Genomic DNA, 17,610 nt, shown 5'->3' on the forward strand with positions numbered 1-17,610 from the left:
CTGAGGGCTTATGTTCTGAATCTGGCAACACTTTGGAAAAGTACTACTTTAGGTTCTCAAAAACCCAGAGAGCCCTCTGGCTCTTCCGGTGGGCTCGGCCCTAAATATGCTCAGTCCTTTGAAAAAATTATGAGTTGCAGGTGTTTAAATTTTCCAGGTTTTTTTTTTCTTTTGGGGTGGGGGTGTATTTTCATTAAATAACCAGTCCTAACAACAAACAAAGATTACAATTTATGGAGGTAATATTTACACTTAATGCTCCGCTGCATTTTCTTCCATTCATTTTCCTTCTTATCTGTCAATCAAACCTTTCACCTCTTTTCTAAACGCCAAACAAAAATGAAGTAAACAAAAGCCCACTCTATTACATTGTGGTTACAGAGCCTTGAGAACGAAGGAAGTTTGTCCCTTCCGGAGATCCGTCCTGGCGTTTGCCTGCAGCAAGATGGCGGCGGTCTCAATGTCAGAGGCGCTGAGGCAAATGTTGTGGGGGAAAAGAGCAGTGGCTGTGGCTGCTATTTCCGTTTCCAGGGTTCCTATCAGGTAACAGGATTGTCAGGCTTCTTCTTCAAGCTTCTGGGGTCTCTCCACTTTTGCGGAGGTCTCTGCTGGCTGGGTCCCGGAGAAGGCCTCGGGGAAAGCTTTCTCTGCTGACCTCTTCCTCCGGAGAGGGCAGGCGGATTTGGGACTAGCTGCGATTCAGGGGCGCTGGCCAGGCGAGTGGGGGCGTGAATGCCGGGATGGGGAAGGAGGACGTATGGTTTCTTGGAAGCTTTTGGACTGTTGCTATGAGAGAGGGTCCGTGGGGTGGGGTTGTCTCCGGGTGTGCGAGCGGAGCTCTAGCCCCCAAAGAAGGGGAGGAGTCTGATATTTCTCCCCACTTTCCGAACTCCTCCATTTTTCACCTGTTTGTCCATCACTCCCAGTCCTTGTTGGAATGTTAAATCCCTCTGTCCCTTAACACGGCTTTAAGTGGTATTAGTGGGTTTCTATACAGAAAGATTGTTTTATTCATCAGACTGCTTGTTTGGAATTCATTGTTAGTGAACATATCACTGTTAGTAATACTGGAAGGTAATTTTTAAAAGGCTGGTGGTAATGTTGGCAAGTTTCCTATCCAGAATTTTATTAAAGCTTCACAATAATTCAGAGATTGTTGCTGTTATTGTTCTGCTTTGAAGCGTTTTTGTGATAGTGATTTTTTTCCGACTGCATTAATTTTCGATTTCCCTGTTTTTCCGAATTTTCCTGACTTTGTTACTAACACAGCATACACACTAGTATTTTTATCTGCGAAGAATTATGTTTTATCGCTATTTTCATTGTTTATTAGAAACCAGGGCATATATTGAATATCTTTATGCATGCTCTGGAGACTACACTAAGTGCTTAGAATAACATGGAAAGACTGTATGGACAGATGGGGGTGGTAAAAAATTGGTCTAGTCAAATGCTAATTAATTTAGTGTTATATTAAAATATAAAGGGAATGCAGAAAGTTAGAACTAGAGTTAATTAGAAAGGATTTTTAGAGGTAAGTTTTATTAAGGTTTTAAATAGTGGGTGTTGGGGGGTGGGGAGAAGAAGAGGATGTTCTGGGTTGGGTCAGTGGCTTATGAAAAGCTTCGAAGGCAATAGTGGATATATACATAATATACGGTTCTTGAAAAATACCATGCTAAGATTGGGGAAAGGTAAACAAGTTTGTTGTTAACTATTTTACATATGGGGAACTTGAAGAATGGAAAGTGCTTCTTTAAGTAAAATGCCCCAGTAATTGACTTAGGCTGTAAGAGAGGTGATCAGGTTAGTTCTTGTTCTAGACATTATGGAGATTAATTTTGCGTTCCCAAGTAATGTATTCATAGTAGCCCTAGAACTCAAAACAAATTTGAAGGGTCCACTGGTACATGGCTAATTAAGATATGACTGTATATTTAAGCTTAAGTCACAGCCATTTTGTCAGCTATTGTAGTTGAAGTAAGATACTGGATTTTGGAAACTGATAATAATTAGTACTACTTACGCAAATTTGAAGAGTTTCTGCTTGCAAATGTGTTTGAAGAGATTTGAAAATAAAACATTACATCATAAATGGTGACCTTTGTTTCACACATTAAAAAACTTTGCCAAGGAAAACAAATTTTAAACACAAGTCAAACGACACATTTACTTGCCTTTTTTTTTTTTTTTAAAGATTTTATTTATTTGACAGAGAGAGATAGCGAGAGCAGGAACACAAGCAGGGGGCATGGGAGAGAGAGAAGCAGGCCTTCCACTGAGCAGCAGCTCGAATCGGGGCTCGATCCCAGGACACTGGGATCATGACCTGAGCTGAAGGCAGACGCCTAATGGCTGAGCCACCCAGGCGTCGCTTTATTTGCCTTTTTAAAAAAGATATTATTTTTTAATTTTTTAAAAAAGATTTATTTATTTATTTTAGAGAGGGGAGGGGCTGAGTGAGAGGGAGGAAGAGTCTCAGCGTGGAGCCCGTTGGGGGCTTGGCCCCACGATCCTGCCCTGCCATCACTACTGAGATCACGACCTGAGCCAAAACGGGAGAGTCAGACGCTTAACCAACTTCGCCACCCCCTGAAGATTTTATTTTTAAGGAACCGCTACACCCAGTAAGGGGCTTGAACTCACAATCCTGAGATCGAGAGTCGCATGCTCTACTGACTAAGCCAGTCAAGTGTCCCTATTTATTTACACAAAGAGCTTACGGTCAACGCACCTTGAGGCAAATTTATAGCCCTTCTCTTTTACATAGTATTGGCTTTTCATCCATAAGTTTTCTCTTTCCATTATGATTGGGAGGTAATGAGGATCTGAAAAGTTTGTAGGTGGAAAGAGAACCAATTAATTGGATAATCTAAATCTAAAATTCATTTTATTGTAATGCTTATAAAATACTTGCAAATAATGTAACATTTCAGATCACTTGAATAAAATGAGGGAGAGTAGAATCAGTTAGGCAGTTGGTAAGAAGGGGAGTAGTGAACAAATATTGAAGAAAGATCAGTAGAAGGAAAGATGCAGTTACATTAGCTTGTATGAAATTAACTATAGTATATCAGTAAAAAACAAGAGCAAACCAAAAAACCCAACAACATACATAAGGGTGAAAAATTATTTAAACAGGGTAGATGATTCAGTTGATCTAGTTACTGAGCTCATGCTCTAGAGTGTCTTAGTTTCCATGTGCTTCTCATTTCCCTGGATTGAGTGAGGGGGGGAAACCTGGATCAGTGGCCTACATTTATTCTTACTTTCCCGGACTTATTTGTGGAATTGTCCAGGGTAAGTTTAACTACTTAGGATTTTAATCTAAAAGCTAGATAAAATGGTACTGTGTCTCAAAATAGCAGTACTTTAGACTCCATGCTTGATACAGTGGTTTTTGTTTTTGTTTTCTTTAACCTATTCATATATACTTATCTAGCCTTGTTTCATCATTTCTCATTTTGTTTTTTATTTTATTTAATTTTATTTATTTATTTGTCAGAGAGAGAATGAGAGAGAGGGCACAAGCAGGGGGAGCTGCAGGCAGAGGGAGAGGGAGAACGAGGCTCCCCACTGAGCAGAGAGCCCCGGGCTCCATCCCAGGACCCTGGGTTCATGGCCTGAGCCGAGGGCAGACGCTTAACCACTGAACCACCGAGGCGCCCCGTCACTTCTCATTTTGAACTGAGTCTTGTGTTTACCTCAAACACAGTTCCTTAGGGTCTGCACAGGGTATTAATGATGTGGTGGGAACTAAGTGTATGGATCTTTTTTGGGAGGCTTATTTTGTGCTCCTATCTCTGGCTCTGTTGTGTTGCCTTATTTCCTTTTTCAGCATTAGATAAGCCAGTATGAAATTATGAGTCTCCAGGAACCTCCAGTGAGTAAGATGTGCTGAAGTTGACAGTCCTAAGGTTGACAAGAGTTCTGTGTATATTACACCTTGCTGGGAAACTGTCTTAGCCCAAATTTGAGAAACATCTAAGACATTTAAAACCAGTTGTTGGCTTCTACTTCAGATAAGCTGGATAAATTCCTCTCTGAAGTGCAGCTACTTTCGCCTTCTTTGAAACATGTCAAAGCCAAGTTTAGTGAGCTTGAAATATCTCTAAAGTGTCTTTTTTTTTTTTTTTTTGAAGTAGTCTCCACCCCAGTGTGGAGCTCAAGGTAGGGCTTGAACTCATGACCCTGAGATAAGATCTGAGCTGAGATCAAGAGTTGGACGCTTAACCAACTGAGCCACCCATCCGCCCCTAAAATGTCTTCTAATAGGTTTCATTGTTTTGCTTATTTTCCTCATTAAGAAATACCCATAATTGGTCTGTTTTCTTCAGTAGTAGACATCTTTGTTGAAGTCTTCTTAGAATTAAATATTTTAATACTGATAAATATTAGAATAGTGTCTGGCACATAGTAAACCTTACCTAAATAAACAGTACTTTTATTATTGGCTTGAATATCTGAATATGTTTCTTTTCTTTAATCTTCCTGATAGATATTGTGATAGATGCTGTTATTGTTTAGAATATTTGCCTCTGTTCCCTGTGACAGGATTATACATCACTGCCTCATTAGCCAAGTGATTTGTTTGAGCCAATGAAATGTTACTGGCAATAATATGTCATGTCAAGCAGAAGCTTTGAGAGCTGTCTCATGTTTTGCCATGTCTCTTTTCCCTCTGCCTATGAGATGGACATTTTAGGTGGGATTTTTTTCTTTTAGCTTAGATCCTGGAATCAAGATCACATGAAGCAAAGCTAGAAGCTGATTCTTACAGGTTACATAAAATAATAAGTGACTAAGAAATAAATCTTTGTTGTAAGTTACAAAGATGTTTGGATTGTTGGTTGCCTCAACATAACAACCTATACTGACCCTTTTTTACACACACACACATACACACACTTGTAAATAAGCAGTTTTTAGCATGTGGACTGGTATATCAGTAGTGAGGCCACAGGCTTTTTTGGAGGGCTGGACAAAATTTTTACTTATTTTTGTATACTTCATGGCACCCATGTACTGGCACACAAATAATAGGTAAATGTTTATCACATAGGTGAGTAAATACATATTTAGAGATGTGTGATTGTGAGGAAAAGCAGGAAGCCATAGGTAGTATTTCTGTTAGTAGCCTCATCAATGAAAGCCAAGGAAGCACTAACCTACATAAATGTGAATATAAGATATCTACAACACATACTCTTTTCTAATTACTTGAGGTTGTCTGAGTTTAGGATATTGACTTAAAACTGTGTTATACTTCTGGTTGTCTTACAGATTTTTTTGTACTCATAAATTTCCTTGACAAGTGTCCTGACTTTTTTTTTTTTTAAAGATTTTATTTATTTATTTGACAGAGAGAGACACAGCGAGAGAGGGAACACAAGCAGGGGAAGTGGGAGAGGGAGAAGCACGCTTCCCGCAGAGCAGGGAGCCCGATGCGGGGCTCGATCCCAGGACCTTGGGATCATGACCTGAGCCGAAGGCAGATGCTTAACGACTGAGCCACCCAGGGGCCCCAAGTGTCCTGACTCTTGTATTCAATTTTTAAAAAAGAGGTAGAAATGAATTTACTTGGGAAAGGGTATTCATGGAACATGATAACTTTTTTGGAATAATAGTAACTAAATGTGATTATTAGACTTGCGTTCTGCAAGCCACTTTACCTGAAGTTCTTAAAAGTTGATGTTTCATTGGGCTTAGTGGAGAAAGGAGGAGCAATTTGATTCCTTCGTAATACATGTTCTCTGTTTGGGTATGGGGTAAATACAGAATAACACAATTTCAAATGGAGAAGCTTCTAAAATAAATCCCTTGGTGAAAGTTGAGAATCATTTTTATGGTATTTGTTCTGAGCACAAATTACTAATAGCTGACATTTATTTCTCACTGTGTATTAGTCACTGTGCCAATACTTTACCTGCATTATCTTATGTATTTCTCACAGTAATCCCATAACTTAGGTAGGTGTTCTTATTTTTCTCATTTTTCAGATGAGGAAACACAGATGAGGAAACAGATTTTAAAATTTGCATTGCTAGTAAATTGTCCAGTTTAGCAGTCTAAAGGAACATGTTGACTTTAGTAGTGAGAAATATAGGTCTGATAATAGTAAAATAAAACCTCAATGTCTTCTGTTTTTCTTTTAGCAAAATGTCTTTATTTGAGAAACTATCTGATGCTCTTTATTTTCACTGTACTGTGCCTTTTGTACAGTGAGAGTCTCCAATTGAGAAATTAGGGTTTTTCGTTTTATTTTTTGTAGTAAGGATTTTTTTTTTTCCCTTAGGTTTGGTAATTATTTTTGGTGAAAAACTTTGTATATGTGACTTGATTATTATACTTTCTTGTGCATGTGATGTATGTATTAAACAGGGTAAACTGAACATATTTTTCTTTTTTCCTTATTCCAGTGATCATTAGGAAAAACAGTTATTGTATTCTGATTCCTTTAAAAACTATCAAGTGTTTGCTATACTTTCTGAGTTCTTTTGTCTGCTTTTTAATAGTGTTTTTGTGTCCCTCTTTGACTGGTCTGCTTCTTTTTAGCAGTTTCACTACCCTTTTTCATTTGTCATGAGTTTGAATACCAAGCAAGTAAACCTGTTAGGATTTTGTGTAAAACAAAGTAGGCTTAATGAAGCTCTGATGATGGCTGAAATTTATTTTGGCTGTGATTAAAACCTTGAGCTTTCTTAAGGTTGACAGATAATTGCATATAATACATGAGCTCTTATTATAACTTTTTTTTTTTTTTTTTTTTTTTAGTTTGCAGTATCCAAAGACCCTCGTGGAACCTTATTGTACCTGAATTATGGAGTGGCCAGATTCTTCACAATGACTTTCAGCTAAAATATTTGGATATTTTAGCAAACTAAGAATTCTAAGTCTTTTGTCTTTTAAGTAATGGCATGAGAGTGATTTAGAATTCCTGTTTCAAATTTTCTTTCTGTTGTCTTATTTTGATAGGTGAATACAACCTTAGGTTCTTTAGAACTAGTTGTCAGATGTGACCTTTTTTTTTTTTTTTGCCTTTACTCATTAGACTTAATTTTTTCCTTTATGGGATTTTACTCCAGTTTAGTGGTTTTTAAACCCTTGCTGTGCATCAAAGTCACCTGTTGTGTGCATAAAAAATTCGGATGCCTTGGCCCCAGTATATAGTAGTTTAGTAAGTTTAGGTTGAGGCTTAGCTGTATGGTGATTCTGATGGGAAGCTAGGGGTGAAAGCTACTGTTTGTGTTCGTGTGTTTTAAAATAGTTTCCATGCTATATCTTGAAAGACTTCAAAATGCATTTTTCCTTGGGGGAGAGGTTGGAGATTTCCAGAAACAAACAAAAATTCTCCCATTTTTGCATATTTCCCTAATCTATAAGTTTTATGCTTTTCACCCGTGCACTGTGTGGAGGCTTTTTCTCGGAGGAATTTTCCTTTGAGGCAGAGCAGGCATTTTGGTAATTTTGGAGAAAGCAGGCCATGTTACTTGCTCTCTAGAGACTCTTGTTCTTCCTTTTGGAAGGGCTCAGGTTTAATATAGCGCAGCTGTTGAACTCTGCCCTTCAAAGTTTTAAGAAGAAAGTGTTTTATCCTTTAAAATGGAAATGCTTTTTTGGGGAGGTGGTCTTTGGCTAGATGTAGTTCTCTAAGAAAGTTGCATGCTTTTCTAGAGTTCTTTTGTTTCAGTGTTTTCTTAGAATTGGTTCCGATGTTGAGAGCACAGACTGAGAGTAAAGATCTGGCTGCTTTTGTAATATGTTTTGCTATATCCTTAACAAAGCTAGATGAAGAGTTTATTTCTTTGTGTTTTCTAGGACTCAAAAATATGTTCTTTCCTTTATTCAGCCACTCCATACATAAGTAAATGGTGCTTGAATAGGGTTTACTAGACAAAAGATCCTGTTCTAGATGACTGTTCAGCAAGCCATATGCTTCTCCTAAAAATGTCAGTCTGTCTTGATGAGCTTTAAAGTGAATGCAGATGTTTTGGCTCTTTTGAGGACTACCACTTTTTGTGTGGAAGGAACACTTCTTTTTCAGGAGATTTCTTCACTATACTTACAGAAATTTGCATGAAATTCATATTTATAACTTTTGTCTTTTAAGCCTAATGAAATTAGATTTAATTAGGCATTAGTAATTTGAGTTTAATTTTAATATCCTTAGGACAAATCAGATTTGGGAAATAAAATAGGTCTCAATATGGCTTTTGTTGAGATTTTGTATTTATTTAGTCTTTTTAAAAATTTGGAACTCAACGTGCTCTGTAATATTTACCTTTATGCAGTGAAAGGTGATATTTTGACAGGAAGAGTTACCTTTTTTAGATGTTCAGTGCCTTCTACTTTGCTAGGTTAACTCTAGAAGTTACAGTCCATAGATTTATACAGTGTTTGAATTGGAAGAAAACTGTAGGATCATCCTGCCTGACCTTTTGTTTAATGCAAAAATTTCTAGAATTTCCTGCTTCTTGATTATCTAACAATTGAGGAATAAATGCTGAATTTCTGGTAGCCCTAGAAAACCCTTTGTACTTTTGGATTCATTGGTAAATGATGTTTCCCTTTAATACTACACAGAAAAATTCTAACCCCCATGCATATGTAAGCCTTTCAGATAATTGAAAACCTTTGTCATTACTCATTCTTGCCTTTACATCTATGCTCCAGGCTTAACATACCAGTTTTTTTTTAAGCCTTTATTAATTTATTACCAGATTTCCTGAGGCTTCACTACCTCTTGGTACTCCTTAGGATGTATTCCATTTTGCTACTATCTTTCTTTGAGCTATATACTGTATTTTTAACTAAATGCGATTATCAGAGGTGATAACTTAGTGAGTTAAAATTGAATTAAAGAAAAAAGTTGACTCTAAGTTGGAATTTTAAAAATTTTATCTTTAGGGATGCTGGGTGGCTCAGTCGGTTAAGCATCTGCCTTTGGCTCAGGTCATGATCCCAGGGTCCAGGGATTGAGTCCTTCATCAGGCTTTTGCTCGGTGGGGAGTCTCCTCCTCCCTCTGCCTGCTGCTCTCCCTGCTTGTGCTCTCTCTCTCTTACTCTCGCTCTCTCTGACAAATAAATAAAATCTTTAAAAAAATAAATAAGATAAAATTTTATCTTTTAAAATCATTTTAAAATGGGGCACTTGTGTGGCTCAGTCAGTTGAGTGTCTGCCTTCAGTTCGAGTCATGATCCCAGGGTCCTGGGATCGAGCCCTGCATCAGGCTCCCTGCTCAGCGGGGAGCCTGCTTCTCCCTCTCTCTCTGCTGCTCCCACTGCTTGTGATCTCTAGCTCTCTCTGTCAAATAAATTAATAAAATCTTAATAAAAAAAAAATTACAAAGAAAAATTCACTTTTTCCTTTTGGTGAACAGTTTTTAGAATTTAATACATGTATAGATGTGTGTCATCACCACAATAGTCAGGGTACAGGATACCAAAAGACTTCATCACCTCAAAAGACTCCCTCATGTTATCCCTCTTGACTCTTATAATCCCTGGCAGTAAGTTATCTTTCCTTTTTTTTTTTAAGATTTTATTTATTTATTTGAAAATAGAGCAGGAGCAGGAGGGAGGGGGAGAGGGAGAAGCAGACTGTCCCCTGAGCAGGGAGTCCGATGTAGGACTCCATCCCAGGACCTTGGGATCGTGACCTGAATGGAAGGCAGACACTTAACAGACTGAGTCACATAGGCGCCCCAAGTTAATCTTTTCTTCATCTCCATAGTTTGGTAATTTTGAGACTGTAATATAAATGGAACCATACAGTATACTGTCTTGTGAAGATTGGTTTCTTTCACTCAGCATAATGAGATTCATCCAAGTTGTTGTTTATCAATAGTCTTATTATTTTTATTGCCAAGTAATACATATTTTATTGTGTGGATGTACCCCACGATTTATCCATTCACCCCTTGAAGGGATTTGGATTATTTCTTGTTTTTGACAGTTGTAAATAGAGCCACTATAAATAAACATTTGTGTACAGGAGTTTATGTGAACATGATTCCATTTCTCTAGAGTAGCTACCCAGGAGGGAGATTCCTGGGTCATTGGTAACATATGTTTAACTTTGTAAGGTACTGCTAAAACATTTTTCAGAGTGGTTGTACCATTTTGCTTTTCCACCAGCGATGTATGAAAATTTCGTTGCTCTGCATCCTCATTAACATTGATATTGTCAGTATTTTTTAATTTAGCCATTTTAGCAGATGTATAATGATACTTCATTGTGGTTTTTGTTTGTTTTTTTTTTTTTTTTAAGATTTTATTTATTTGAGAGAAAGAGAGAGAGAGCATGAGCTGGGAGGGGGCAACATAGGGACAAGCAGACTCCCCACTCAGTTCAGAGCCTGCCATGGGCTTGATCCTAGGACCCTGAGATCATAAACTGGGCCAAAGTCAGATGCTTAACTGACTGAGCCACTCAGGCGTCCCTTCATTGTGGTTTTTAAATAGCTTTATTGAGATATAACTTACAGGCCATAAAATTCACTCACATAAAGTAAAAATTGATGGTTTTTAGTATAGTCACAGAGTTGTGCAACCATTCATTGTCAATTTAGAACATTTTTATGACCCCGAAAAGAAAGTCTGTGCCCCCTAGCTGTTCCTTCCTGTTTCTCCCTTTCCCCAGCCATAGGCAACCACTAATCTACTTTCTGTCTCTGTAGATTTGTCAACTCTGGACGTTTCATACAAATGGAATCACATGTGATCTTTTGTGACTGGCTTCTTTTACTTAGCATAATGTTCTCAAGGTTTATCCAAGTTGTAGCATGTATCAGTACTTTATTCCTTTTTTATTGATAAATAAGATTCTATTGTGTGGACATACCACATTTTATTTATCCATTAGTTGATGGGCATTGGGGTTGTTTCCACTTTTGACTACTATGAATAATGACCTATGAAACATTGATATATAAGTTTTTGTGTAGACATATGTTTTTATTCTTTTGGGGATATACAGAAGAGTTGTATTGCTGGATAGTGTTATAACTCTGTTTGGCCTTTTGAGTAACTGCCAGACTCTTTCCAAAGTGGCTGCATCATTTTATATTCCCACTGTCAGTGATTGAGGGTTCCAGTGTCTTCACAATCTTGCTAACACTTGTTACTGTTTTCTTTATTATAACCATCCTAGTGAATGTGAAGTAGTATCCAGTGGTTTTGATTTGTATTTCTGTGATAGCTAACTCATTGTGGTTTATATCTATTTCCCTAATGGCTAATTATGTTGAATTTTGGAGAGGTGTTTATATCTTTTGCCCATTTTTTAATTGGGCTTTTTTTCCCCTTTTTATTATTAAGGATTTATTTATTTTAGAGAGCACACACATGCTGCAGGGAGGGGCAGAGGGAGAGGGAGACTCTGTGCTGAGCCCTTCGTGGGGCTGGATCCCATGACTAGAGTGGAAACCAAGAGTCAGATGCCCAACTGACTGTACCACTGATGCGCTCCTGGGCTCTTTGTTTTCTTCTTCTTTCTTTTTTTTTTTAAGATTTTATCCATCCATTTGACAGAGAGAGAACAAGCAGGGGGAGAGGGAGGCAGAGGGAGAAGAAGGCTCCCTGCTGCGCAGAGAGCCTGATGTGGGGCTCGATCCCAGGACTCTGGGATCGTGACCTGAGCCAAAGGCAGATGCTTAACAGACTCAGCCACCCACGCCACCCTGTTTGTTTTCATATTGTTGAGCTTTGAGAGTTCTTAAAATATTCTGGATGTAAGCCTTTTGATAGGTACGTGGTTTGTAAATATTTTCTCCCAATCAGTAGCTTTTCTTTTCATTCTTTTAACAATATCTTATAGATGGTGGCGCCTGGGTGGCTCAGTCGTTAAGCGTCTGCCTTCGGCTCAGGTCATGATCCCAGGGTCCTGGGATCGAGCCCCGCATCAGGCTCCCTGCTCAGCGGGAAGCCTGCTTCTCCCTCTCCCACTCCCCCTGCTTGTGTTCTCTCTCTCGCTGTGTATCTCGCTCTGTCAAATAAATAAAATCTTTAAAACAAAAAAAAACAAAAAAAACCACAATATCTTATAGAGTAAAAGTTATTAATTTTGATAAAGTCTACTTTACTAGTTTTTTTCTTTTATGGACTGTACTTTTGTTGTCCTAAGAACTCTGCCTAACCTTGTCAGTGAACTCTCTTGCTCAACTATAGACCCCAGCAGTTATTTCTTATTGCACTTTTCTTGAGGCATTGACAGAGAAATTTTGCAAAGACCTAAACATTCCAACCACCAGACCAGAAAACCCTGGATAGCAACACAATGCCAGAAGACCGCACCCCACCGATCCCCTTTCTAGCCTGTGATCGTGGGCTGAACACATACTGACCCCCACTCATAATCATCATACACTCTCTGCCCACTCTCTCGCCCATATCCCCCTGAACTCTTTCTGTAAAATTACAGGTGTCCATCTTGCTAGTGGAGATGTTGGTTATTAAGGCTCAAGCCGGCCACCTCCCACGGCTGCTGGCACCCAAAGTAACTTCCGTTTCTCTTTTGCAAACCCTTGTCTCTTGAGTTATTGGCTTTTCTTGAGATGAGTTTATCTAAGTTTGTTTGGAAATAGTGTTGGCAAACCCCCTTGGGATTCCCTAGGAGGAGCAGATGGCTGTAGCAGTGGCAGGGTTTACCCTTGCCTGTCCTGAGTTAGTAGCTATATGTTCAGTAACAACCCCAGGTCAGGAAGATTTTTTTGTATTCTCAAAGTTTTGAAGTTTAATGTTTTACATTCATATCTATGATCCATTTTGAGTGAATTTTTATATAAAGTGTGAGATTTAATTTGAGGTTAATTTTTTGGCATACAAATGTACACTTATTCTAACACCATTTATTGTAAAGACTACCTTTTTTTTTTTTTAAGTTTTTATTTTTAAGTAATCTCTAATCCAACATGGGGCTCAAATTTACAACCCCAAGATCAAGAATTGCATGCTCTGGGGCGCCTGGGCGGCTCAGTCATTGAGCGTCTGCCTTCGGCTCGGGTCATGATCCCAGGGTCCTGGGATCGAGCCCTGCATCGGGCTCCCTGCTCGGCGGGAAGCCTGCTTCTCCCTCTCCCACTCCCCCTGCTTGTGTTCCCTCTCTGGCTGTCTTTCTCTCTGTCAAATAAATAAAACCTTTAAAAAAAAAAAAAAAAGAGTTGCATGCTCTACTGACTGAGCCAGCCAGGCACCCTTAAAGACTGTCCTTTTTCCACTGAATTGCTTTTGCACCTTTATCCACAATCATTTGGTTATATTTGTCTGTGTCTGTTTTTGTATTCACCATTCTGTTCTATTGATCTAAATCCCTTTGCCAGTACCACAAAGTCTTGATTACTATAGCTTCATAGTAAATGTGTATTATAATTGAGCGATTGTAATTTTTCCAAATTTTTTTTTTTTTAAGATTTTATTTATTTATTTGACAGAGAGAGACACAGCGAGAGAGGGAACACAAGCAGGGGGAGCGGGAGAGGGAGAAGCAGGCTTCCCGCGGAGTAGGGAGCCTGATGTGGGGCTCGATCCCAGGACCCTGGGATCAGGACCTGAGCCGAAGGCAGACGCTTAACGACTGAGCCACCCAGGCGCCCCTCCTTCTAAATTTTAGAATCAGCTTATCAGTATCTATGAGAAATCCAGCTGGGATTTTGATTGGTATTGCTTTAAATTTATAGATTAATTTGACAAGAATTGTCATTTTTACTATGTTGAGTCTCCCAGTCTTATAAACATGGTGTGTTTCATTTATTTATTGATTTCTTTCACCAGTTTTTTCTTTTAGTTTTGAATGTTCAGATCCTACAGATGTTTTGTTAGATCTGTATCTAAGCATCTCAATTTTGGGGAGCTATGGTAGATAGCGTAATATTTATTTATTTATTTATTGCATTGTTTTTAAATTTTCAATTTCTAATTGTACATTGCTATATGCAGAAATAAGAGATTCTAGGGCACCTGGCTGGCTCAGTGGGTAGAGCATGCAACTGTTGATCTTGAGGTCGTGATTTCAAGCCCCACATCGAGCATAGAGCTTACTTAAAAAAAAAAAAAATAGGATTGATTTTTGTGTAATGACTTTGTATCCTATAACCTTGCTAAATTTACTTGTCCTGTAAGTATTTTGTAGATTCTTTTGGGATTTTTGAAAGTAGGTAATCATGTGGTCTGTGAATAGGAATGATTTATTTCTTCTGTTCCAATCCCTTTGCCTTTTGTTTTTTTTCGTCTTCCCAGAAGATGTTAAATATGACAGTAGACATTCTTTTCATTTACCAATCTTAGGGGAAAGCATTCAGTTTTTCACCATTAAGTGTAACGTTAACTAAAGTTTTTTATTTATTTTTTTAAAAGATTTTATTTATTCATTTGAGACACAGAGATACAGAGAGAGAGAGCATGAGCAGTGGGAGAGGCAGAGGGAGAGGGAGAAGCAGACTCCCTGCTGAGCCAGGAGCCCCATGTGGGGCTCCATCCCAGGACCCTGGGATCATGACCTGAGCTGAAGGCAGACGCTTAAACATCTGAGCCACCCAGGCACTCCCAAGTTTTTAATTTTTTTTAATGCCTTTTATCAGATTGAGGAAGTTTCCTTCTATTCCTAGTTTGCTAATAGTTTTTTTTTATCATGAATGGATGTTCTGTTTAGCCTAATGGCTTTTCTGCATCAATTGATATATTTCTGTGGTTTTCTTCTTTAGATAGTTAGAATTGTGCATTGTACTGCTTGATTTTCAAATAGTGAACTAGCCTTGCATTCTCAGGATAAACTCCCATTGGTCCTGTTGTTATCCTTTTTATGTATTTCCGTATTTGATTTGTTGATATTTTGTTGAGGATTTTTACCTTATGTTTATGAAGGATATTGGCCTGTAGTTTGTTTTCTTTCTTTCTTTTTTCTTCTTTTCTTTCTTTCTTTCTTTCTTGGACTGTTTAGATTTGGTATTAGGGTAATGTTGGACTCATAAAATGAACGAGGAAGTATTTCCTCATCTTCTGTTTTCTTTTGAATTGCTTTGGTTTCATGCCACAGTTTTGATATGTTGTATTTTATTTTCATTTAGTTTAAAATATTTTCTTATTTCTCTTGAGACTTCCTCTTTGATGCATGAATTATTTAGAGAAGTTTTGTTTAATTTCCAAGTATTTGGAGATTTTCCTCTCATTTTTTTGTTAACTAATTTTGAGTTTATTTGCATTATATTCTAAAAATCCAGTTCCCTGGGTTTCCCGTTTCAGTTTCCATCCAGAAATTTGTGGCTCTTGTTACTCTGCTCCGTAACCAGGGGCTAAGGGATGGAGAGAAAAAGCAAAACAAAACAAAAAAAGCAGCATATGTTGGTCCTACCTTCTTAGAATCACAGCTTTAGTAAATGGGGAAGAAGGTTTCTTTCCCTCAGATGTTGGCTCTTGTGGCCACAGGATTGCCTGTGGCTTGTGCTTGCGGTGCATGAGAGAACAGAAAAAAGAAGAAAAACATGGGCAATTTTCACACTTGTTCATTTATTAGTTCTCTTTCTAGCTCCTTGGGTCAGAGTGATTCTTCTGGAGAAGTGCTCACTCCTGGGTTTCCAGCTGCATTAAGTTCATTAATTTCTAGCTGCACTAAGGGATACTGGAGGGAAAATATGGTAAACTCACTTTTGGTTGAGTGGTACTTCAAATTCAGGTGATCTTCCCTGATCTGCCTGCAGTTTGCTTTTTAGTCTTCAGAAAGCTGTTCTGTGTATTCTGTCCTGAGATTATGGTTGCCAGTCAGTGAGAGAGAAAGAGTAGAGTGTGCTTACTACACCTTACCAGGACCAGACATTTTAGGATGAATTTTTTTAAAGCTAAATTCTTTTTTTTTTTTTTTTTTTTTTTTAAAGATTTTTTATTTATTTATCTGAGAGAGAGAATGGGAGACAGAGAGCATGAGAGGGGGAGGATCAGAGGGAGAAGCAGACTCCCCGCTGAGCGGGCAGTCTGATGCGGGACTCGATCCCGGGACTCCAGGATCATGACCTGAGCCGAAGGCAGTTGCTTAACCAACTGAGCCACCCAGGCGCCCCTAAAGCTAAATTCTAATATTCCTTGTATTTTAGCACATCTGAATAGATTTAAAAGATGTAAAAGTGATTCAAAAAAGTTCTTTTTTTTTTTAAGATTTATTTATTTATTTGACAGAGAGAGAAAGCACAAGCGGGCGGAGTGGCAGGTAGAGGGAGAGGGAGAAGCAGGCTCCTGCTGAGCAGGGAGCCCGATGTGGGGCTCGATCCCAGGACCCTGGGATCATGACCTGAGCTGAAGGCAGTTGCTTAACCAACTGAGCCACCCAGGCGCCCCTCAAAAAAGTTCTTCATATAGATTCTAAACCACGGATTCTCAGCTGTTGTAGAAGGAAGGGATGAATTAACATACCAGAATCTTAGAAATGAGACAGAGAAAGGGTTTCAAAATACTTGTGCCCTTGGTTGAAAACTATGGTATTTAATAAAAGATGGAAGTTTATAAATACGCAAAGATATACATTAAGTCACTGGCTTAGACCATCAACCAGTAAATCTTACCTTCTTTAGAGGATATGGTAGTCAGATATATTTTGAGTAACTGATGAAAATTTTATTAACTTTAATGTATACTCATATATATAAAATCAGAGTTCTCTTTTTAAGGGATTCATGGATCCAATGCTTTGTAGCCCTTCTATAGAGACTACTAGATCTTATATGATGTTTTATTTATACCAGCTCTTGTGTTAGGCCTTTCTCAGTTACAAGTGACAGAAACCTAGAAACTCAAATGACCAGCTTATGCAAGACGAGGGAATTGGTTTATATTACCAAGCAATGGAAAGGGCAAGGGTACAGCTAACTGGTCTCAAGGACCAGAGCTAGACAGCTATCAGGCTCTTTCTTATTTGTCTCTGTCATTCTCTGAGTGACAGCTACTACTTCAGATTATTTTTTTCCTCTGTGGCAGATATCATAGCTGATGAAAGTTTTTTAGGCTTATATCTCATATCTTTATCACCAGGTAGGGACTAAAAATCCTTTTCTTTGGTACCAAGTTTTATTTTATTTTATTTTAATTTTTTTTAAAGATTTTTATTTATTTATTTGACAGAGAGAGACACAGCGAGAGAGGGAACACAAGCAGGGGGAGCGGGAGAGGGAGAAGCAGGCTTCCCGCGGAGCAGGGAGCCTGATGTGGGGCTCGATCCCAGGACCCTGGGATCAGGACCTGAGCCGAAGGCAGACGCTTAACGACTGAGCCACCCAGGCGCCTCTGTACCAAGTTTTAAAAATCTTGGGGAGAGGCGCCTTAGTGACTCAGTTGGTTAAGCGTCTGCCTTCAGCTCAGGTCATTATCCCAGGGTGATGGGATCAGAGCCCCACGTTGTGTCCAGCTTCCTGCTCAGTGGGAAATCTGCTTCTCCGTCTCCCTCTGCCCCTCCTGCTCCTGCTTTCTCTCTCAAATAAATAAATAAATAAAATCTTTAAAAAAAACCCTAAAAATCTTGGGGAAATAGATTAAACAGACTAAGGATTTACTGTAATAATTATGTCATTGTTTGTAATTCTACTTATATCATATGTATATATAAGAACTCTGGAAATTAGGTGTAATGAA

The 17,610-nt window shown here is 38.5% G+C and overlaps 1 protein-coding gene and 1 long non-coding RNA gene across 2 annotated transcripts in view; both read left to right on the forward strand.

The window, feature by feature from the left end:
- Positions 1-387: 387 nt before the first annotated feature.
- NDUFS4 (NADH:ubiquinone oxidoreductase subunit S4) overlaps positions 388-17,610 on the forward strand; it is a 112,761-nt gene continuing 95,538 nt past the window's right edge. Inside the window, exon 1 of the mRNA XM_036114468.2 lies at positions 388-543. Coding sequence (XP_035970361.1) covers positions 446-543 — 98 coding nt within the window. The 5' untranslated portion in view covers positions 388-445. The remainder of the gene's footprint in view (positions 544-17,610) is intronic.
- On the forward strand, positions 5,238-7,002 carry LOC144380949 (uncharacterized). Its single transcript, XR_013445305.1, has 2 exons — positions 5,238-5,564; positions 6,775-7,002. It is a non-coding gene; the product is annotated as an uncharacterized LOC144380949 (long non-coding RNA).

This window comes from Halichoerus grypus, chromosome 2 (genome assembly GCF_964656455.1).
Source record: "Halichoerus grypus chromosome 2, mHalGry1.hap1.1, whole genome shotgun sequence".
Classification (NCBI taxonomy): domain Eukaryota; kingdom Metazoa; phylum Chordata; class Mammalia; order Carnivora; family Phocidae; genus Halichoerus; species Halichoerus grypus.